The sequence below is a fragment of the Zonotrichia albicollis genome, chromosome Z, assembly GCF_047830755.1.
Source record: "Zonotrichia albicollis isolate bZonAlb1 chromosome Z, bZonAlb1.hap1, whole genome shotgun sequence".
NCBI lineage: Eukaryota > Metazoa > Chordata > Aves > Passeriformes > Passerellidae > Zonotrichia > Zonotrichia albicollis.
The window spans coordinates 4,003,678-4,027,261 of NC_133860.1; the positions used below are offsets into that span (position 1 = coordinate 4,003,678).

Sequence of the window (23,584 nt, forward strand, 5' to 3'; positions counted from 1 at the left end):
GAGTAGGAGCAAAAGATAAGTGGGAAGATGCACAGAATAAGTACATAGTTGAAAGGTATCAGGAAGCTCTAATTCAGCTATTAAATAGTTGAGTGTATTGATGGTAGACAATCTACTGAAACCAGACTATTACAGCATTTCTAGGACTGAGAAGGAAGAGCTGAGGCATGCCTCTGGGTTTGCTGCAGTAGTGAAATCAAGAGTCACAAAGTGGGAAATACTTTAAGCAAAGATTGAAACTGCAGTCTGAAGGCCAGACTTTTCATCAATAAAAACAATAAGGGAAATCAGGTGGAGCTTTTCTATTAGTAAAGAGATTGCAATTCCAATGAAATGTGAGAGTTGAAGTGTGTATGCATGACAATAGTACATGCAAATTAAATAGACAGCACAGGTGGAATTTTATTTTATTTATCTTTTTATTTTGAACTGTTACATAAAATGAAGAGTTTTTAGTGAAGAGCTGTGATAATCAAATTTGTGATTCATATGGCAAAAAATATCCCAAAGAATTGGTAGCATAAATAATCCTAGGAGATGACTGTTCTTAAGGCAATAGATGGCAGATAAAAGATTGATAATATACTCAAATAGATATTTGAGTATATTATTGTTTTGTTTTTCTCATGAGGTCCCCAGAGTCTCCCATCACAACAGAGATCTGAAAAAGACATCTGGCCCACAGTAATGCTAAAAATCAGGGAATTAATAATTTGTTTTCCTGTTAACTATGACATCAGCCAGCTTTGGAGCATAGTGCATCTTTATCAATCTCCACTAAGATGGCATCTCATATTTTTCTAATTTTAATGAATTTTGGGTAGGTTTATTTGGGGTTTGAATTCTGTTTGATGGGTCATAAAAACATAAAGACTACACAAGATAGGACGAGAAAGATTTACAGTCTTATTGAAATAAGAAATAAGGCTACCTTTACATAAGGAAGATACTCTGCTTGAGCCCAATTTTGCAGTACTGTCATGCCTCTGTAAGCTGTATGCCAGAATCAGAATACCTGGGAAAACATTACTCACAGACACTAATATTTTATGCAGCCTGATCTAACTCCACACAGAGTGTAGGAGTATGATGGAGGAGAAAGCCTTATCTTTGCCAAATCAAGATAAACAGAACTCATGGTACCAGCATGCAAAATGCTGGCAAGCATAATTTCTTTGATTTCACAAATGATATGGGCTGTTTTCAGAGGATAGGAAAGTAATGCCAGAAGCCTGTCCTTATTATTGGTAGAACGGTTATGTTCATGAGATTGCAAAGGGAAGCAGAGCTGTAGTAGCCATGAGTAACCTGGGGCTTTTGAAGCCTTCACCATGGATTTGAAGCTTGGAGAAATTAGATGAGACTGTTGTTATGGGTAAGGTGGTAGTTAGTTGTTAAACCTTAGTGAACAAAAAGATTTTGTTAGACATACAGGATAACACAACAGTTAAAAAGTGGGACCAGGTAAGTTACTGATGTCTGCATGGTTAGCCATAAAATGTACAAACACATAGGGACCAAGAATCAGTAAGATGCTACATGGTTGCAAAATAATAGGAACCGTCATGCTCTTTTCATGTTCAGAGTTTGACTGGAAGTTTAATTAAGTTCTTAAATAATCCAATATTTACCACTGGGGTCCCTGTAATTAATTACTTGAAAAAGGTTGTACATGAGCAATCCTTACATCTTTAACTTGGTAAAAATCAAGAATAGGTTTGGCTGTTTTCAAAGAGCCTTTTACTGGGTGAGTTAAAGCATGAACTGAATCACAATGAATCAGAGGAAATTGCAGTATCTCTCTATGTCACCTGCTTCTGGAGTATTAATTAGTTTCACGTAAACATGAGCAAATAGTCCTACAACTAGGACTTTTTTTTAGGGCTTTTTGAAATATGAAGTTGCTGTTCACTGATTAGAATTCTAGTAGATCCTGCTAGTTATTCTAACTGTTCATTGTGCTGTAAATTTTGTATTATTTGGTTGTTTGTGTGTTTTCTTTATGGTAATTAAAACCTGTACTTATAGGGGTGAATGTCATGTTAGTTTTAGTTCAAACTATATTCATCCCTGGGAAATAAGTGTTGCTTCAGCAGGAATCAAGAATATGTTTTGCGTGATGACGCTGCATCACACTTGTTTTTAATCATCACTCAGTAATGACTATTCAGCAGTTCAGAATGCACCTGGATCTAGAATAAAGATGGAGATAAATCCCAGTGAGTATAGCAATAAAGGAGCTGCATTTTGTAGCAGGTGTTTCCCTTTTCACAGAATTCTGTAATGGTTCGAGTTGGAAGAAACTTTTTGGAAGTCATCTAGTCCAACCTGCCTGCAATGAGCAGGGACATCTTAAACTAGATCAGGTTGCTCAGAGCTCTGTTTGTCCTGACCTTGAATGTTTCAAGGGATGGGACATCTGCCTATTCTCTCTCGACAACTTGATCCAGGGTTTCACCACTCTCATTGTAAACAATTTCTTCCTTATATCTAGTCTGAATCAACCCCCTTTCTGTTTAAAAAGATTTCTCCTTGTCCTGTAGCAACAAGACCTCCTAAAAAGTTTGTCCCCATCTTTTTTGTCCCCTACACACACTGAAAAGCCTCAATAAGGTCTCACTGGAGGCTTCTTTTCCTGAGGATATACAGCCTCACCTCTCTAAGCCTTTCCAAATAGAAGAGGTACCTCAGCTCACAAACCATTTTGCTGCCCTTCTCTGGGCTCAATCCCAGCAAGTCTTCCTGTACTAAGGACCCCAGAGTTGAATGCAGCACTCCAGGTGGGTTCTGCAGCAACACAATATGTTCAGTGCCTCACCCTTTTTATCAGATTTTTGCAACATCACAGAAACCTGGTGCTGGACCAGAGTGTTGTTTCTTTCTCAAAAAGAACCCTGGTAAAAATCCTGACCCTTCTCCTTGCCATCCTGAGTTTTATCAGGTTCCTTCCTCATCTCTTTACTATCTTAAGAAATTAATTATATGAAAATAATTAAAGACTAGAATCCTGCAAAATAATGTTTTCGTTTTTTCCAATAGGTGGGAGAGGAGGATTTAATTCCTCATTTGCTGCATTAATTAGGAAGTCAGCAAGTTAAAACCCCTCAACTAATCTGCAATTCTTTTCCAGAAGGTAACAATGAGATTTTAATTGCCAAGGAGTTTTGTAAAATGACATGACAAGTGAAAAAATGGAATCTAATCTAATACTTCTTTTTAATGTACTTGAAATTAGATATATTGAGGGGTCAGAGCTCCTTTGAGGCAGATGCCAACAACTGATGAAATCATGATGAAATCATGTGAAATCATGATGAAAGGGAAATCTAAGTGTAGGTAACTGAATGCAGTAATATATTTCAATAAAAACTTCCATGTTCCCCAACAGTGAATATTTTCCTCTTCTAAAACTATTACACTGAATTCCTGCTGGCCATTTTGGTGCTTCTAGTAGAAAACATTAAAAGGTAATTCCACTAGGAAGCTTCAATGACTATTTTTTTTCAAACAGCAAATCAGCTATTAGTTAGACATTAAAAAAGCTTTTGTTCTTCAGAAATAAACCTGTCTCACTAGTGCTACAATTAACTTCATTAAATGTTTCTACCTATTGTAAATAAAGAGAAATTACCATTATGTGACAAAATTTGTTGGCTGAAGAACAGATACTTCCTCTTATAGAAGCAATGGATTTGGCCAGTAGAATAAAAAGGAAAGGCCCGATATATTCATGTGATATTGGCTTTTCATTTTTAGATTACAGTCACCCAAGGTTCATCCTTACCCTGGTTTTGTATCCTCCACAGACAGAACACTGTTCCCTGTGCAGAAAACACCAAATTTTAGGTTGCTCTTCTTCCTAATGTTGGACCAGCTGTCCAACAGCTGCCTGTTTTTTAATTCTCCTTTTAAAATTATTTCCTACAAACGTGTTGAGCAGGGGTTAGGACCAGTGACATTATTTCCAACTATAGCCTACATCTTGTTACAGAAACTTGTTTAGGAACCTTAAAAATATATAGAAAAATTCTTTAGGAATAACTAGGGGGAAAACTCCCTTCAGGGCATGCTTTTGCTGTGTAGGGAACAAATACTTCTGAAAGTTGATGTAATGCAATGCTATGTTCATATAGTAAGGTGAAGATTCTAAATGTAACATACCTCTTGAATTTGGGGGAAAAGTGGGGAAAAATGTCTTGTACTTTTCCCTTCACTATCACTGTGTTTCCCTTCACTGTCTCTAGAGGAACCTCAACAAAAACATATTTACGTACCTTAGGAACTAAATGTAGGGTTCATACGTGATAGTAGTTAGAATTTTCTTGTGCAGACTGCTGGAGCTGCAGTGCTAATCCCAGCAATGGATAAATTCAGAAAAACGTCTTACTAGACGTTACTGCATTTAGCATTTGATATCTTGTTTTACAAAATTAAAGTACTTAAGATACAGATAATTAGTTATCAATACTTCTTTTGGTTCCTTCCACCCTTATAAGTGTTAAAACAGTCCAGATATCATAAGTGCACAGTTGACTGTACAGGAAAAAAGATTTTGTCCATCCGTTGCTTCATCAGAGGACATGTTAGCATCGCACATGTTAGCATCATGGAGTTAAAGTCTGGAGAAGTTATTTGAGCAGCATACACATCAGTATGGTGCAGCACACTGTGAGAGTTAGCAGCTGATTTGAGCAGGGACTAGTAGAGGTTGCAGCTGCTTTTGCTGAGAGTGCAAAAGGCATGTGCAGCATGCAGAACGGCAAACTTAATTAGACATCTTTGAGTTGTTACAATTGGGTGACTTGGTTTGGTTGGAAGGGACCTTAAAAGTCACCTTGCTCCAGCTCCAGTTTAGATGCTTTTCTGTCCATTCTGGGATAAGATTTTCTCTGCACTACTCATGTCAGAATGCTTTCTTGCTTAATGGCACATCTGTCTGGTTTGTTCTCCTGTGCAAGCTGGGAACGCTCATCCTCACTCAAAGTGAGACCACTAATGGAGGGACCTACAATGCATATGAAGGCAGATCACAGACTTGTGCAATGTTATTTTATAAGTGCAAATGCCATTTGAAAACAAACTCATGAACAAGAAACACAAGGAAAATCCATTTGGAACCTAAAAAGGAAAAGGGTGTTACATTCCTCACACAATTCAGGAAGCACTAAAGGATTTTGCTCAGCCTTAATGATGGCAAAAGCACTTTAGGTAAATATATGTGTGGGAAATTGAAAGCCTTAAGAAGACAATTTCGTCATAGCAGTTACAAACATGTAAAAGCAGAAGGTTGTAAAGAAAAGATATTTGCAATCCTCAGTCCTTAGATGCTAGTAGATGTTAATACTTGAGTTTCTTTACAGTTCCAGTAAAGCAGTACTTGCTCCTATGTTTTTTAACAGCAAAGTGCAATTATAGGTAAAAAATAATAGGACAACTAAATATTTTTAAAAAAACCAAGGGCAGTTAGTCCTCTAATTTTTAATCTGTGTTCTAAGAGCTTGATAGTGAAGACAGCAGCTCTGACAGCTGCAGTGGTCTTGTGTTTCACTAAGTGTGCTTAAGCTGTTGTTAAAGTCAGTTTGCATTGAGAGTGTTAAGAAAGACAGCAAATTGGTGGTTTGGCTACTGGGCTGTAAAATTGCTGGGTGTCAGAAAGTGTCAGAAGAGGAGGAACTGAAGAGATCCTAGTTTTGAACTGTGGAAAGATGCAGCATTCTGGAAGCAGCTGATCCTGTGAGGCCAAATGCCAAAATATCAGCAGGGAAAGAGGGAGAAATGGGAAGAAAACACATTTTGGAAAGGCACATCTCAGAACTGACTGTATAGAAATTTAACAAAGCAGCTTCTACACACCATTTCCTGAGGAGATCCAGCTTCCTCTGATGTTGATGATACAGGCTGTATTGCAGGACATTCATAAAAAATTGAATTAAAGTTTTTTTTCTCTCTCTCTTGCACTTGGAAAACATTCTGGCAGCAATGTGTACTCCTGACATAATGGATCAAGACTTTTATGCATCTATCTTTCTGCTTCTGACAGGCAAGACCATAATATTTAGTTCCAGTGCTTGTTATCTCACCCAGCTATGCTAAATGGTGGACAGCAAGAAATCATGAGACAATAGATAATTTGTCATATCTGGGATTATTGACAGGTTATTCACAGATTATTGAAGGCAGGAAAAGGGAGCTGGAAAAACATCCTCCCCAAAACAATGCAAAAGAATCTCCCCACTACCCAATTTTTTGTAATCCTTTCTTTTAGGATTATTTTGAAAAGCCAATGTCACTGAAAAGCCAGTTATCATCCTTGGCTGATCTGCTTACTCTTAACAGATCCTCACCAGTTTTAATGGTTCAGAGGAGGCGCCAGGCAGCTGTGTCCAGTTCACAGCTCTGCTGCTTGAATGTGTGCAGCCTTCATCAGACAACTTTGCTCCTTCTGCGTCTGACTCAAAACACGGACAAGGCTGGAAGTTATAATAAAAGTTGAATAAAAATTCTGGCATGTGGCAAATGCACACCAAGTGCTATGTATTTAATTCTGTGGAATTGTATTTCTCTTGTAATTGCAAAAAAAACCTACATTCTCCATGTACTCCATTTAAAGCAGTTGTATCCATTGGTGTGTTGACTATCACTTATGTAACCTGTTTTTAACCTACATTATTGTTTGACCTTTTTGTTCCCTTTCAAAAAAAAATTATTTAGAGAGAGAGTAAATGCTGGCACTCTCATTAGTACTGAAGTTATATATAAATATCCATAAAGGCCAGAATAGTGGTTTAACTTTATTTTGTAAATGGTGCAGATTAAAAATTTCTTTTTAAGTAGCTGTACTAAATTGAGACTCAATTCACTGTTTCATCTGTAGCTGTTATAACAATTTTGTGTTTATATATACATATATATGCACGCGCAGGCACACACACACACACAGACGCACACACACACTTTGTATTTATATATACTTTGTGTTTTATATGTAACAACTTTGTGTTATAACAACTTTGTATAATGAAACCAGAATTTCTGGATTCCAGAGTTTTTTTGACTTCCAGGCTGTTGCTAAAAAACTAGTTCTCAAGAATGCAAATGCCAATAGACTCATAGTCTGTGAGATCAAAAGGAAATATTTTGATCATCCAGTCAAATCTCTTTTATTAGATGTCATGTGGCATCTGAATTAATTTCTATTCGATGCAGAGTATAGGTTTTAGAAGTTTTTTCAATTTTAATTAAAAATCTGCCAGCAATACAAAGTATCCAGAAGTTTTAAAAATGTTCTGGTTTTGTTTTATGGCCAGTTATTTAACTTCAACTTTCAGACAGCTCACATTCCTGTAACTATTTGTGAGTTTGAAGAATCATATTGTACAGCAGTTTGGTGACCTGCATATGGTTTGGACACTGTGACCTCAAAAACTTCCTTCTCCTCAGCTAAGAAGACATCTGAATACCACTTTCTTGTGGATCTGTTTTTGTCTTCATCATATTTGGGCTTCTTTCCTGGGTCCTTGCCTTACTGACACACTTTCCTTGCCTTACATCAAGGAAACCAGCAGAGTTTTGCAGCCCTGCTCAGTGAAGATGTTTGTCATTTTATGAGCCCAATTACACTTTGAAGAGGTAGTCTGAAGAAGGAATTTTGATAATAGTTGACGTTGTGGGAGTCTGACATATCATCTCTTTCAACTTTCACACTGTTCTGGCTAATAGTGGAAAGGCAGTCAAGTGATTTTTAAGCTGTTGCCTGATGCTAATATATGTTTGTTTATGAACAAAAGTCCAGCACGTAAAGGAACTGAATGAATTATTAGAAATAAAATCGTACTAGTAATGGGAAGATTTATGAAAACCATTGCAGTTTTTGCAGCTTCTGAAATGTCTTCCCTCATGAAAGCATATATCTTCTGCAGCATATGTGAGATTCTATCAAACAAAACTTCAGTTTGTATATTTCAAAAGATACACGTTTGTACATTTGAAGTTTATCTTTGTTAGAAAAATGTTGTTTTATTAGTATAGAGAGTATTCCTATATTGTAATAATATGAAAAAAAATCACATTTATATTAGACCATTTAAAGTCCTTTTGTCCTAATGAAAGACAGTGTAGAAATAACTATAGAGATTGCTATCAAATGAAGTAAACATAGATGAAAGAAATTTTGTGAAGACTGTAGACACCACATTGCAACCCTGGAAGTCATGTGACTGGAGACCAAAAAGATCTAGTATATGCAATTTATTGCATAAATCATAGCTGTGGATATAACAATCTTTATTTTCTTTTTCTCAATTTATAACATGACTAGTGTTGTGAATTAGGAGTGACTGTTTGTGGACACACTTCAATTGCCAGAATGTGCACAGGGACCGTCCTAAAGCTGCAACAGTGATGTTACCCCTGGTTCATCTGGAGCTTTAAATTAAATGAAAGTAATCAGCCAGTTTGTTAATCAAGCATTACTCCAGCCTTTCTGTTATCTGATATGCAGAAATTGAGAGATGTGGCCTCGTTGGAGGCTGGCTGCATGTCTCTCACAGGTAGTTTTTGGCAGTTAATTTTGAATGGGGATGTTCATTTTGATAATGATGTTTAAGAGGGGTAGTAATCAAGCTTTTAATATCAGTGAAGTTCACTGACAAGTGTAAGACTGAGTTTCAGGGCAGATAAAGGCAGCTTGTTCCAAAGGTAACTGCTAACAATTCTCCTCCATTGACCTGAGCTGGTAGATCAGAGACAGAGTGGCCATGAAACGGTGGTGTTCCCCAATGCTCAGTGTTGGGATCAGCCCTATTTAGTATCTTCCTTGACAACCTGAGTGAAGGGATCAAGTACACCCTCAGCAAGTTCACAGATGACACCAAGCTGGGTAGGAGTCTTGTTCTGCTGGAGGGTAGGAGGGTTCTGCAGAGGGATCTGGTCAGCTGAATCAGTAGGTTGAGGCCAATTGTATGAGATTCAATATGGTGAAGTTCTGGGTCCAGCCCTTGGGTCACAATAATCCAATGCAGCACTACAGGCTGGGGGAAGCATGGTTGGAAAACTGCCTGGTAGGAAGGGATCTGGGGTTGCTGTTTGACAGTGGCTGAACATTGGTCAGCAGTGTGCCCTTGGTGGCCAAGGCCAGTGGCGTCCTTGGTTTCTATCAAGAACTGTGTGGCCAGCAAGACCAGGGAGGTAACTGGTGAGGCCATACCCAAATCCTGTGTTCAGTTCTGGGTCCTTCACTTTTGTAGAGACACTGAGGTGCTGGAGCAAGTCCCAAGATGGACAATGAAGCTGGTGAAAGCTTTAGAGAGTAGGTCATATAAGGAGCAGCTGAGGGAGCTGGGGTTGTTTAGCTGGCAGAAAAACAGACTAAAGATCTTACTGTTCTGTATAACTACAAGAAAGGAAGCTGTAGTAAACTGAGGGTTGGGCTTTTCCCCCAGGTAACAAATAACAGGATGAGAGGAAATGGTCTCAAGTCATGCCAAAGGAGGTTTAGATTACATATTTTAAAAAAAGAAAATATGGAAAGGTTTGTAAAGCATTGGAGCAGACAGCCCAGGAAAGTAGAGTCACCATCCCTGGATATACCATATCCCAGAGTCATAAGCCCTCTGGATATGACACTAAAGGACATGATTTAATGTTGAATGCAGTGATAGTGGTAGATGGTTGGACTTGATTATTTCAAGACTCTCTTCAGCATTATGGTTCCATGATTTTAAATAAGAGCATAATCAAGTACTACAAAGGCATCTGAAATGCCAAGGAACTAGGGAAATGGGGTGCTGTAAAATGTGCCACTGATACTTCCATTAAGTGTAAAACGCAGCAAAACTCTAAAACCGAAGCTTAGTATAAGCACTTTGGCTCAATTCTGAATTTTAAATACTACTTCTAAGTATATGCGATAAACAGGGTCAGCTTGGAAAAAAATACTTTATCCTTTTCCTATGATTTAGAATAGAAAATAGCAAGACAGACACAATCAAATAAACCCAAATGGAATCAAGTTTTTCTGTGGTTTAAAGTACTCTGATCAGAAAATGGCTTAATTTGATATTTACTATATGTTCCGTGACTGAATTTTTCCATGTCAGACTTATGTGACAAAACAACATTAAGCGAAAGTGCTGGAAATAGGTTATTTGTGATACTTCCTTACATTCTATTAAGGGGGTTTTGGTCAGTGAACAGTCTACTCAGGAGGTGTATTTACTTTAAGTCCAGTACACCACTGATGGATATTACATATCGCTTAATTATGGAATACTTTTACTGTCTTGCTAACTTTCAGTGAATTTCCTAAATGACAGTTGAAACCATGGGAAACTCTTGACTGAATCAACACTTTTGGAATTACACTGCTATTTTTGACATTTGAATTTAACCCTGTGGTAGAGATTTGTCTTCCTAAGATGTAACAAAATGAGTTAAAGTCACCCTAAAGTAGGCGCACGCAGATGTCTGAAGGACTTAAATGATTTATGACATGAGTTGAAGGACTAACCTAAGAAAAGAAAAATACCACATCAGAAATTTCAACAGGTGTTTTTAATATATAAAATAATTGCTACAGTAATACAGACGTGAAATCCAAGATATTTCAGCTGTCTAGGATGCCTGATGTTAGATTCCAAAGGTAATGAAGTTTAGAGAACTCAAAGTTGTATCCTCTAGTGGGCACTGGATCAGCCTTTTAGTTTATTAAGAACATGAAGTTTTAGGGAGTTGTGACATGAAAGTTTACATTCAGAGTGATACTAATACGAATCCTCCCACTGTATGGAAATGGTGAAAAGATGGTTACATTATCCCACAACTAGGTATTTCTAGATACTAATATTGATTGTATTCAATGGTGTTAGCAGAGCTTTAGGTACTGTATCAAACAGACCTATCAATTAGAGTTCTCTTAAAATTGTGTTCAGAATCATGAGCGTGTAGGTCTTGAGTCGTTCCAAGGTGAAGTGTCTGACCTATGGCTAAAAAATATAAACTACCTTGTATAAATATAGAAGTTGCTTTTAAGGTCTTGCTCTAAAGACTTTTCCTCACTATTCTAAGGCTGAGTTATTTTAGAAACAGAATCAGAGCATCCAGGCTGGTTAGGCCACTTCAGATCTCAGGAAGGGAAACATCCCCAACTGCTTTAGATGCTTGTTCTTTGCTTATGACATCTGGGGCTGGTGCTGCTGGAAGCCACTGTCCAGGAGCCCAGACTCCCTGAAATTTGTCCTCAGCTCTCCCACAAGGCTGCTGTTTGATTTCAATCCTGTAATTTTGAGCTCCTTTATGGTCAGCTGTGGTACAATACACTAGAAGGGTGGAGGTTGGGCCGTGGCTGTAGCCACGTTCATCATCAGTTACTACAACTGTGTCTGCAAGTAGAAAACTTGTCAAGACTTCCCCAAGGAGAGAAAACGTGAGTCCTTTTGCTTCAGATTTTTCTCTGGCTTTCCAGTCATTCAGAGATCCTTGCTAGCAGCAGATATGCTCAGCTTCTTCTGAGTTTGAGTGTGATGCTTTTGTCTTTCCCAGCAGCTCTGGCTGCTATTAAATTACCTCAGTACAGAGCCTGTCTTCCTTCATCAATAGCCAGGTTGTTCCCTTTTTTCTTCACAATTTATTCCTCTACAGTCTTATTCATAAAGGAAGAAGACTTTTTCCACATAGTTTTAGGCTGATATGTATGGGTTGAAGAACACTTCAGTCCCATTAAAATCCATAGCTGTGGATTCTTGCAACTCATGGATGTGGAACTATGGCTATACTGCTACAATTGATCACAAATACATGGCAAAGCAGATAAAACCACTTAAGTCATATCAGGACTGACTGGCTTTTCTGTGGCTATGAGGTGGAAAAATGTGCATTGAATTTCAGCCTTGGTCCATGGAAGACGCTGCTGTTGCACAAGATGTGTTTCTTTGGAGTTAAGTGGTAATTTCAAGGATTATCTGGTGTCTTTTCTTCTCTGCTTTTTTGGTTTCTGCTCTGCCTATATTAACATCTGTTTCTAATTTTATCTTGGTTTTTTTTCAGAATCTGTAACATAATTTTGCCAACTGCTTTGATTGTGCATTGTCATTGACCTTTGCTGAAGAAACAGTTTCTTTATTAGCAAGAATGCATCATATAGCACTGCTGGAGTCAATAACTTTTTATCTAACTTTAGACCCCTACATTTGTGAAATGGTATCTGCAGTAATTTTCCATGGTCTTGACATATGTCAACATCTACTTTACCAATTATCTTCATCTATTTTTATGGTGAAAAGGGGCCGTTGCTATTGTGAGTCGAAGAATAATAGGCTAAGAAGATAGCTGGGGTTTTAATTGTGATCAAAAAATGACACAAAATTCTTTTTAGGATGAGAAGTCAAATTTTTGAGGGTCTCACTTTGTGACTGAACATGGTTAGCAAGAGGTGTGTTAATAGTCTTCATCATCTTTCCTGCACTCCTGAGTAATGGCTTGTATCTCTTGTTCAATAACCTAGGTGTGGCCCTTGGATATTAATATGTCATCCTCACTTTACCCTAAGTCATTGACCTTTTGTTTTCATTACATGGTGAAATGGAAAAACAGAATGTTGTCAAATGATACACTAAAGTAGAGCTGGTAGCACAGAAAACTTAATGACAGGACAACTAAGATGCTAATTTGTTTTATTAGAAACATAGAATCATAGAATCATTTGGGTTGGAAAGGATATTAAAGATCATCTCGTTCCAACTCTCCTGCCATAGGCAAGAACACCTTTCACTTGACCAGGCTGCTCAGTCCAATCCAACGAGTCCAATCCAACATGGCCTTGAACACTTCCATGGATGGGGGCATCCACAGCTTCTCTGGGCAACCTGTTCAGTACCTTACCACCCTCTGAGTAAAGAACATTCACATTACCTAATATCCCATCGAAATCTACACTCTTTCTGTTTAAATCATTACCCCACATCCTATCACTACACTGTGAGACCTTCCTTTCCTTCCCATAGGTCCCCCTCAAGAGCAGGAAGGTTGAAATAAGATCTCCCCAAACACCTTTTCTAGGCTAAACAATCCCAGCTGTCTCAGCTCTTCCTCATAGCAGAGGTTCCCAGCCATCTGACGATCTTCATGGCCTTCCTCTGCCTGTCTTATGCTGGGGACCCCAGAGGTGGATGCAGCACTCCAGAGGGTAGAGAAGTATCTTCTGATATAGCCCAGCATACAGTTGGCTTTTTGGGATGTGAGTGTGAGTTGCTGGCTCATCTCCAGTTTTTCATCCACCCATATGCAAAGCTGCTCTCAATCCACTCATTTAACCTGTATTGAGGTTTAGGATTACCCTGACCCAGGTGCAGGACCTCACACTTGGTCTTGCTCATCTCACAACTCTGCCAGTGTCCCTCTGGATGGCAGGCAAATGTCTAGCTGGAATAGACTACAGAACATTTCAGCTGTAATGGAGGTACACTGTAACTGTTGGAGCTGTTTTTTTCCTATGGCCTATTCTGGGACAGAATAGCACAGTCTCATATTTTGTCTCAGAGTGTGCTATCCTCAATTCTGTCCTTTTGTAGCAGGGTCTTTCAGAACTCACGTGTAGGAGTGTTGAGGATCCTTAGGCAAGTAAAGAGTGAAGTGTGGCAGATGCAGCATGAGGCTGTCTGACCGGGAGGGAGATTGCCCGGAGCAGTCTGTCTGCAGACAAACTCCGAGTGACTGCTGCATTGCTGTTCAGAGCCGGTTCTCCATGGGATGAGGTAGCCCCTCTTGATCTGTTTACTGGGCATTACCTTCCATGTGCTCTGTGTGGGTGTTCTCTCTCTTTTTCTCTTTAATCTGTAGTGTTCCTGTGGCACCTCCTACCTTGTTATCTGAGGAGGAATTTACAGTTTCTTCTTACAGGTGTAGGACAGATGGAGGTGAAGGTGGCAGTACAAGGGTTACAGTTACAGTTTCAATTAGGAGTGGCACCTGAAGGATCTCTTTTTCACAGACTCTAGATCCACACCTTCGCATTGAATTTTGTCATAAAAGTCACAGATTCTGGTATGAAATTTGTAACTTACTTCAGAATTAGAAAACTTTTCACCCCAAGCATGTTTTTCTTCAAAATGGGAAGGAATACACCTTCAGCTTGCCTGTAACTTCTGCTGTATAGTAGTGGCATTTTCACATATTAGAATTGACACATTTTTAATAATTCTGAAATGTTTGTATAAGCAGACCCTGTCATGGTATGTTTGAAAAAATTATCTTTCTCAACCAAGTTTGTATGTGAAAAATCATGCTGCTTTGATAAATTGGTGGGTTCTTTCCCCTACCATGTAAGGTTTTTTTCATTTATCATATTTTATTTTCACAGTTAGAGCTCTAGGTAAGAGAGGTCTTAGTGCAGCATACCTACATGGGGTTTTTTCCCCAAGAATTCTATTGAATCAATGAGGCTAAAAATGGTAGAAAGTAGTTTTGATTCATTTCATTAAGAGATAACATTTCATTTCAAATGAATGTCACTTAAAGAGAAAAAGAGTGCTTGAATTAGCTCAGATCGTTTTATTGCCATAGCAGTATTCCATGCAGGTCTGTGAAGAAGAGCTGGATCACACACAAAACAATACTATGAGTGCTGAATTGAGGAGACTGAAAAGGGTGATTTTTAAAAATAGTTTGGTCTCCAGTCTGGCTTGGCTTTGATTTCTAGACACTTAGAAAATGGAACTTTTGAGGCTCAGGTCAATGGGAAAATGTCTTTTGTTACTTCTCAGTAAGTGTGACTTTACGGAAATGTTAAAATGAACTTCATTGTTTGCATAGATTCCCCTTTTGGCAAGAAATGAGAATCTGTATAATTAATTACTCCAGAAATATTATTTTTATGTAAATGAGCTCCTTTCATACAGGATCAAACAAATCCAAAATATCCCAGGCATTCTACAGTAATTTGTGGATGAATACCCATAAAATACTCAAAGGTAATATGTGTTACAATAATAATATAACTTTTGAGTCTTGACCTTGTTTTCATTAATATAACCTAGTGATTGTACAATGTAGAGTAAACTATTCCATTTAGGTGGCAGTGATATTTTTGGTAAACAAAATTGTATGCATTGCCTTGTCAGATGAGTATATTGTCTTCAGTGATGTTTAAATTAAGTTCTAAAAGGTTGTATCAATATAACCTGAGAATAAAAACAATTCATCAGCAGATCTCAACATAAGGGATTTGCTAAACACCTTTCAGGCAGAGCTATAATTAGGACTGTGATCAGGCATGTGGGATGTTTCAGGTTACTCTGTCTAACATCCTGCACTGTCTCCCTCATAGCAGTGCATGGTCACTGACTGAGAGTGGTTAGTTTGACTTCCTCCTTTCACTGATGTGGTTACCTGTACTATACAAAATGAGTCCTAATGGTTTACACTAGGTTCGTCTAGTTTGAAGAAAAGGAGACTCAGAAGCAGCCTCATTGCCCTGTACTGCTTCCTGAGGAGGGGCTGGAGAGAGGGAGATGCTGGTCTCTTCTTCCTGGTATCGGTGATGGGGAATGTGGGAATAGTTCTATGGAAGTTCACACTGGACTTCAGGAGGCATTTTTGTACCAAGAGGTTGATCAAAGAGATCAGTCTTCCTAGAGACATGCTGGATGCCCCAGGCCTGTCAGTGTTTAAGACACATTTGGACAAGGCCCTCAATACTGTGCTTTAACTTCTGTTCATCCCTGAATTGATCAGGCAGTTGGACTAGATGATCAGTGTACCTCCATTACAGCTGAAATGTTCTGTAGTCTATTCCATCTAGACATTTGCCTGCCATCATTAAAGAGCTACCTGCACTACCTTCCCATAGGCATCCTTAGGTGAATGTGTCGTTTGCCCATATCTTTATTTGTATGAAATTAAACAGCTATTTTACTTAGAGCAATTCTGTGCATACATAAAATTATCATTAAGTCTTGTGGTAAGACAAGTTTTGTTTCTTTTACTGGGTTTGAGTCTGATCATACAAGCTGCGCAGTCCTTCTGCAAAATTACTGTTTCATATGTTTCCCCTAATTTTGCTGGAGCTGAGGAAATAGGAACTATGGGCAAATTCCAGCATGTAACAGGGTCATGCCCTGCAAGAGAGAGTCTTTTGTTAAAAGCTAGTGGAGAAAATACAAAAAAATATTTACCTATATTTCACTAAAATATAACCACCTACTATACTGCAGGCTTGCAGATCAGCTCAGTTGATACAAAATCTTGTACAAACACATGCATATATGTATACTGAATAATCTTTATGTGTCAAATGATGTATATTCCAGTTTATATAGGTATATATAAACTGGAAGTATGCAGTGCTGCAATGTTTATGATTGCTTGGACTGATAGTATTCCCCATAATATTTTCTGAAATAAATGGAGAAAAGAAATTATTTGGGCTTTTTTTGAGGCAGCAATGTATGCATATGTATGCATACACCAGTCTTCACCAGTACTATGCTGCCTTTATATTTAAAACTTTTTATTGATCAGCAGATATTTGTCACTGAATAGGCAGTAATCAATGGAGACAATGTTGCAGTGAATGAATAGAGAGTTTGGCTAAGAGTTTGTCTAGTCAGGAAAACTCCTTTCATTTTATCCATATGGAAATGGCATTAGGTTGATGAAGTTCTTCTTTAACCTGTGTGTTGCGCAGGCTTCAGGAATATGTTTACTTCTTTGGCTCCATTAAAAAGTAAGGGTGTTTTTCCAAAACTTCTCACAGTTGCTCATTGTAGTTCCTATAGAAGCCTTGACATGTGAGAGTCCCTGATGTCAAATTAGATGTCCTGGGTCTCTGATTTATGGCTCCTCTAGGCAATAGTAGTGTTGGTGAGTTCTTTCATTAATGTTCATGCATCTAAACTAAAGGCAGCAGTGGATTTAGATCTGCCTTTAGTTTAGATGCAGTTCATGCATCTAAACTAAAGGCAGATCTAAATCCACTTCAGCTGAGTCTGTCTCATTGGTTTGTCTTTTTGGACACTTCTGCAGCACTATCAGATCCTTAGATTCTGTTTGTGGTAGATTTAATTCCTCCCTGCAGCCTCAAGATAGAAGTTACCAAGTGTGGCGTGGTGTGCTCTGTGTGGTTTTGGCCTGTAAAATGTTGAAATTTGTTGACTTATAACTTTCTCAGCGTGGTTAACATATTCATGTGGTTAATCCCTTCAGCAAAGGGCAAATCAAGATAACAGTAAATATTCTTGCAGCATAGAAGCTTTAGACCTCAGTCAGCTGAACATGTTTCTAGCACTGAGACCCAAATCTCATAATGAGACTTGGAAAGTGGATCTGTGTAAGCCCTGAAAGGAATGGTTGATTTTTCAGACCTGTTGAAGCTTTTTTGTTAATAATGACTAAGTAATAGTAATGGAAGGAGTAAATCCCATTGTCTGTGGCAGTCCAGGCAGGTGGGGAGTCAGAGACTAAACAGTACATAAGATGCCAGTCTCTTTGTTTTTTTATGTGTTGGTAGGCATGGGCTACCTGAAAAAAGAGAAGTTTTGAAGATCAACAAGCTGCTGTTGTGAGGGTCTGGAAAAGAAAGCATATATTAGCAGCAAAAGTCAGGAGAGCAGGGTTCATTATTCAGTTCATTATTAGAAATCAGTCTTTTTCATGGAGGTGAGAGGTAGTTAGAGAGTCTTGTTGATCCCAGCTTAAAGCAGCCATTAGACTTAGTGCCTACCAAAGTCTTTTGCTTTGACTTTCTTTGGCCTTTGCTCAGACATGCTTTGTGTACCCTACAGGCCTCCAGTCTCTGTTACATCCAACAGCCTGAGACCAATTAGCTGTCACCTCTTGCATAGGGCACCTGGATCCAGTCAGATCTGAAGGGAGCAGTTAGCTCTTGTCATGTTGTGGGGAATTTCAAATGGTATTGGAAGAGGGGACAATCAGCAAGAGAGAAACACTGTCAAATTTCTCCATTCTCATAGAACCAGAAAGCAACTAATGATTGTTCCTAGAAGATTTAATAGAGAAACGAGTTTCTCTATTAACACAGTTCTACCCAACAGTCTGTGTTCTTAGACTGCATAATTTAGCCTCTAGAAGAATACTTTTGATTCTGAAGTTAGTTCTTGGGAAGGAGAAAATTTCATTTCTTCCTTATGAAGAAAACCATGAAAACCATCCAGTCTCTATAAGGACTGTTGTAAGAATCCTCTCTGGACAAATTCAGACATGGCTTTCTCCATGTTTTTCTGACCAAGAAGTAGAGGCCAGAATGCTATGGTATGTCTACCTAAGGATTTGAAGTTCCGCTGTGAATGCACAGCACAGAAATTAGCCTGCTAAAGAAAAATATTAATACTGTCTCTGACCAGTGACAAATATGTGAGCTGAAAGTAACTTCTTTGATATATTTTTATGTTTGTGTGCATACACAGATATTCAAGCATCGCAAATAAAAGGTGCAAATTGGCTGCTAGGAGAAGACGACTGTCTTACTTGGAGAGATGTGAATTAATTTTTGTAGATATATCCCTTGAAACAATTCAGCATAAATATATAAGCTGCTAGATGTATGTGAATATAGCATGGGCTTTTTCTGTGGTTAGTTAATATTATTGACATTTATTGAAACTAACTCCCTTTTAGAATAGCTAATACAGAAATAGCTGCAGAGTCCCCTCTGATCTAAGGCTGATGTCACTTTTGGTGTTGCCTTCCTTTGGATGTGTCATGAATCTTTGAAGAGGTGTCAGACACACAAAAATAACTTCCAGATTTTTAACCCCTAAATTTCTTTTCCTGTTTCTAGCTCATTTTTGTGTTTGTTTTAATTAGAGCTCTTGCTCAGTATCACGCTGTTGCTCAGTATCCAGTATCCTATTTCTCACAGGGAGTGCGTAGTGTAAAATAAAATTCCAGAGTGCCTCTCTGAGACAATCTCGACACTTTACTTAAAATGAAGTTTAATTCAGGGGGGAGTTTTTTCTCTCTGAGTGGTGAAGATGATTTAGATATTGGTCTAAAAGCAAAACTTTTGAATGTATTTTTAATGTTTTTGTTTTCTGGAAGAGAAAGATAGAAATAAAACCAAACTCATCCTTTTAGAAATGCACTTAATTCTTCATTGTAATATGCTGTTAGATTTTGTGTAGGAGTTTTTAAAAATTCAAGAGAAGAGTCAATCTGGGAAAGAAAAATTGGAAAAATAATAGTATTTAAAAGGTAATACCCGATGAAGTCCTTCTAGCAGGGTATTTAAGCAATTGTTTGGGTAGATTTGTAATGCTGGCTAAATTGAATGTATTCCTTAGTGAACAGTATTTCAAGATGATCTGCACAATTTCTACTGCCAAAATGAACTCTTTAATACGAAATATGCCTTGGAGTGTGGTAATGAGAACAATCCGAAGTTTTTGCACATATCTTGATAATCTCCACAGAACTGTAACATTCTCCGTATGTTTTCCTGGTTGGCAGGTGGAGTGGATACAACAGCAGGTGGTTAAAAGAAGGATAAAGAGGGATTATAAACCTGGTGGTACCCAATCCACTTATTTCAATGATCCCAAGTGGCCAAGCATGTGGTACATGGTAAGTACATGTAGGGTCATTGACTGTTTCATGCTAATGTTTAGTTGTCTGGTTTGATATTATGAAAAGAGGAGGAAGAGTATGTTCAGAAAAAGCAGATTTGGGGATTATTATGTAGCTAATAAAAGTCTGTTAACTCCTTAGGAGTATTAAAAAGAATTTGTGGTGAGCCGTGCAGTAGGAAGCATTTACTGATGCATTTATTCATTAATTATTCCTATGGAAAGATATCTTACTTACTTGAGGATAAATAAGCAATGAGAATGGAAGAACAAGTGTGAGAACCCACTTGTATTTAATACATAATTCACTGTACTCAACATAAATGTATTTTACCCTGAAACAGAAGAAATCCACCAGCACTGACCATTCATTTCCTGTCTGACAGAAGTTGTATTTTTCAAAAAAAAAAGTTTGGGGTTTTTTTTTTCCCTAATAAAATCACAGTTAAAGTCTGGAGAGAAACTTTGTACTTATGATGTTTTGATAAACATCTTCATTTTTGCCAGGTGAAAACCTTAGCATTACAGAATGGTTTGGGATGAAAGAGACCTTTAAAGGCCTTCTAGTCCAACCCACCTTTCAATGAGCAGGAGCATCTTAAGCTAGATCAAGTTGCTCAGAGCCACATTCGACCTGATCTTGAATGTTTCCAATGATAGGGCACCTACCAGATCTCTGGGTTACCCAGTCCAGCATTTTACAACTCTTCTTGTAAACAATTTCTTCCTTATATCTAACCTGAATCAACCCTCTTTTGGTTTAAAGCCATTGCCCCTTGTCCTATAGCAACAGGTGCTGCTAAAAAGTTTGTCCTCATTTTTCTTAGTGATTCCCCTACAAATATTGAAAGGCTGCAGTAAGGTCTCCCTGGAACCTTCCCAGGAAAAACAAGCTTAATTCTCTCAGTCTTTCTTCATAGGACAGGTGCTCTGATAATAGATAATTACAGCAGTTGCCTCTAATTTTATCATGAAGATAGCAGTCCCTATTTAAAAAATAGTTGTGTTGTCTAGCCACACTACCCACAGCTGTGCTAGAATTGCCAGTGTAACACTGAACAGACTTTAGAGCATCAAATGGACTTCACTGTTTTTTTGTATAACTTTCATAATTCCTCATTTCTGTCCCAGTGGAAAAAAAATCCTTACTTTCAAACCTTCTGGGAAGAGACCATTCCTGACTGATTGCATTTACATCCACTGATAACTCTGTGTATTTGCAATATCACTAGTGATAGTGGTTTGATGACATTTTGTTGGAAGAGATGAGTAAAGTATTAGTGAACATGCTATCTCATCAGGGTGAATAGCTAAAAATATGTGAGTGGATTGACTTTAGGACTGACTTGAGACATAAAAGATATCCTCATATGACTGTGTTTATGATTGTTACCATAGCTGCTTTTGTTAATCTTTCTTAGCTTTATAAGATGAAGGGGAAAAAATGAGTTCAAGGTTGGTTAATGGTTTCAGTCTTTGCTATGCTGGAAGAGGTTTTTAGGTTACTGGCTGCAGACATGTTGTTGAGAAAGTAGTAAGAGTAACAAGAAATTACTCTTGAGTAATTTCTTGAGAAAGTAATAAGTAAACTATCATATAGAGGGTTGTATTTTGATTAATAAGTAACTTTGTTGTGGGCTAAGACTGATACCTTTGCCCATTGAACTGGCACAATTTCTAACAAGGCCATAAGTGCAGTTCACATTTGTTGACAGAAGTCCTGTTATTCAAAGACTTTGTCAAGCCATACCTGATTAATGTTTTTCCTCTCCAAGGTTTTTCTTCACAAGTACCACTTCTTGTAATTTTCATTTTCTAGGCTAGAAATAATAAATATATTTATTTTTGTGTGTTATCCATGGCAAGAAGTTACAAGAGAATCAGGCATTCTTTGTCTTTTGAGCCATCACAGCACTTAAGAGAAAGAAAAGATTATTTTCTTCTGACTTCCCTCCCTCAAAGCAAGGAAAGTTGAACAAAACCCAATCATCTTTAGCATAACTTCTGAATCTTCAGGCATCTGTGCTTAAGAGTAAAATAGAATATTTTTATAGACTAATTAGCATATGAAACTTAACTAATCCAACTGTTACTCAAAGTGCCCTACAGAATCAGGTCCAGTTTGCTCAGAACTATCAAAGGAAAAAAAAAATCACTAGTTAGCATCCTCTTCAAAATTTTTGCCTTTCCCAGAGCTCAGCTACCTTTGTACCATCATGTTAAATCTAATAAATTTCTTCTCTTCCACTGGTGTTGACAAAATAACCTTTTAGCCAATAGCTGGATGAACCTATATACAGTCAGTTTGGCGATTTTGGCTGAAAGAGGTTGGAGTCAGTTGTTCCGTATTTTTTTCAACTTGGAGCTAACAATAAGCAGAATGACTGAGATGACTTTGTGCCTAATCAATTTCACTGTACCTGCCAGTTGTTTAGATGAATTTCTTTATCTAATCTGCAGAGGAAACTATAGAATGTAAATATATTAATATATGTTTAAAAAAGAGAGGAAGTAAATATATTTAAAAAATAGAAATACATGCAAAGTTGTGGTTAATATAAATAACTTTGGTAGATTTCAATCAGAGTACTGTTGTTGACCATTTCTTTTTTTTTCCAAACTTCAAGAAGAGCTCCATATTGTTAGGCTGAAACTGGAATCACACAGACATAGAGGCACAGATTTCTACAGTTGTAGTTTACCTCTGCTGTGATGATGGGCTCCACTGGATGGGGTTTTTAAAAATAAGAAAAACATTTTGGATAAGCATAATGAAAACACTATTTTTTTTTTAACTTCTGAAAACATACTCAAATAGAAGTTGATAAACCTAAGAAAACATACAGTGCTTGGCTGTGCTGTTTCTCTAACAGGTTATGAGACTTAGTACTGTGGGGTTTTCACAGAACTGGAGTGAAAGGAGAAGCAGATCAACAAGTGCAGGGTGTTTTAGAGTGTTCAGGGTGGAAGAGGATTATAGCAGCAAGGCACAGTAAAACCATGCGTCTGAGCCATAGTGGAAATGAACATTTACCAGTTACTTGGTGAATAATAATAAAGTAAGTTATTGAACCAAACAGCTATTGTTGTGCAATGACAGAAGTAGAGTGATATACACTCTACATCTATAATTGTGCAACAATAGGGTTTTTAGAAAGTTGTTGAAGGTAAAAGATTTGCTGAGAAGCCTCATCAGTCAGTATTTATTCGTCATCAATCTTCACATTTATTGGTATATTTGCACTGTAGCATTTCTGATGTAAACAGGTGAAATGTACTTTATACCACTGTTGAGAGCAAGCCACACTAGCTGGTGTGTACTGAATTACTTGCATGTGTGTAGGGCTTGTTGCTTGAGCTCTAATGCTGAAACCAAAACCTAGTGCTTACTTTTCACTTTCAGTGGGGATTGTGAAGCATGCATTGCTTTGAGCTTCAGTGAAGTGTCTGGTGAAGCCAGTTACCTCATTTCTTCAGAAAATTCCTCCAGTATGCTACATAGTGCTCTCCAGTTATAGTTGTGAGTTCCCAGGTGAGCTGTTCATTCACAGGGAGGGACAGACCCTTCTGCTCTGATACAGTATAGTTGACTCTGGATGGCAGCCAGAACAGGACTAATAAACCTTTATCGGTAGTGAGAAATTTGAGTTTGCGAAGGTCCTGTAGCCATGGAATAAGGTGGAGGTGACGAGTTAGACTGGTGGGTTGCTTCCCTTATGCTGCTCATGACATTTGTAGGGAGTTGGCTTACCTTGTGCCTCTCCTCCCAACTCAAGCAAGTGGCAGAGCAGAGAAAAAGATTTTACTTCCCTGGCCTTGTCCTTAATGAGGACACCTATGGTGGATGGGACTGTGAAAGGAGTGAGAGGGACGAAGGAAGGAGTGACAGAAGCCTGATCAGATGAACTGGAAAGAAGCAAAGGGAGAAGGAAAGGTCACAGTAGATCTGAGTGCTGGCCCAGGTACAGGGAGACAGAACTCAAGGAAGAATTTCCTTAAGTTTTCCTTGA

The 23,584-nt window shown here is 38.1% G+C and overlaps 1 protein-coding gene across 2 annotated transcripts in view; it reads left to right on the plus strand.

The window, feature by feature from the left end:
* The window catches only part of PCSK5 (proprotein convertase subtilisin/kexin type 5), a 222,349-nt gene that overhangs the window by 25,861 nt on the left and 172,904 nt on the right, over positions 1-23,584 (plus strand). For both annotated transcript variants that reach the window (XM_074533214.1, XM_074533213.1), the window contains exon 3: positions 19,459-19,572. In XM_074533214.1, coding sequence (XP_074389315.1) covers positions 19,459-19,572 — 114 coding nt within the window. The remainder of the gene's footprint in view (positions 1-19,458; positions 19,573-23,584) is intronic.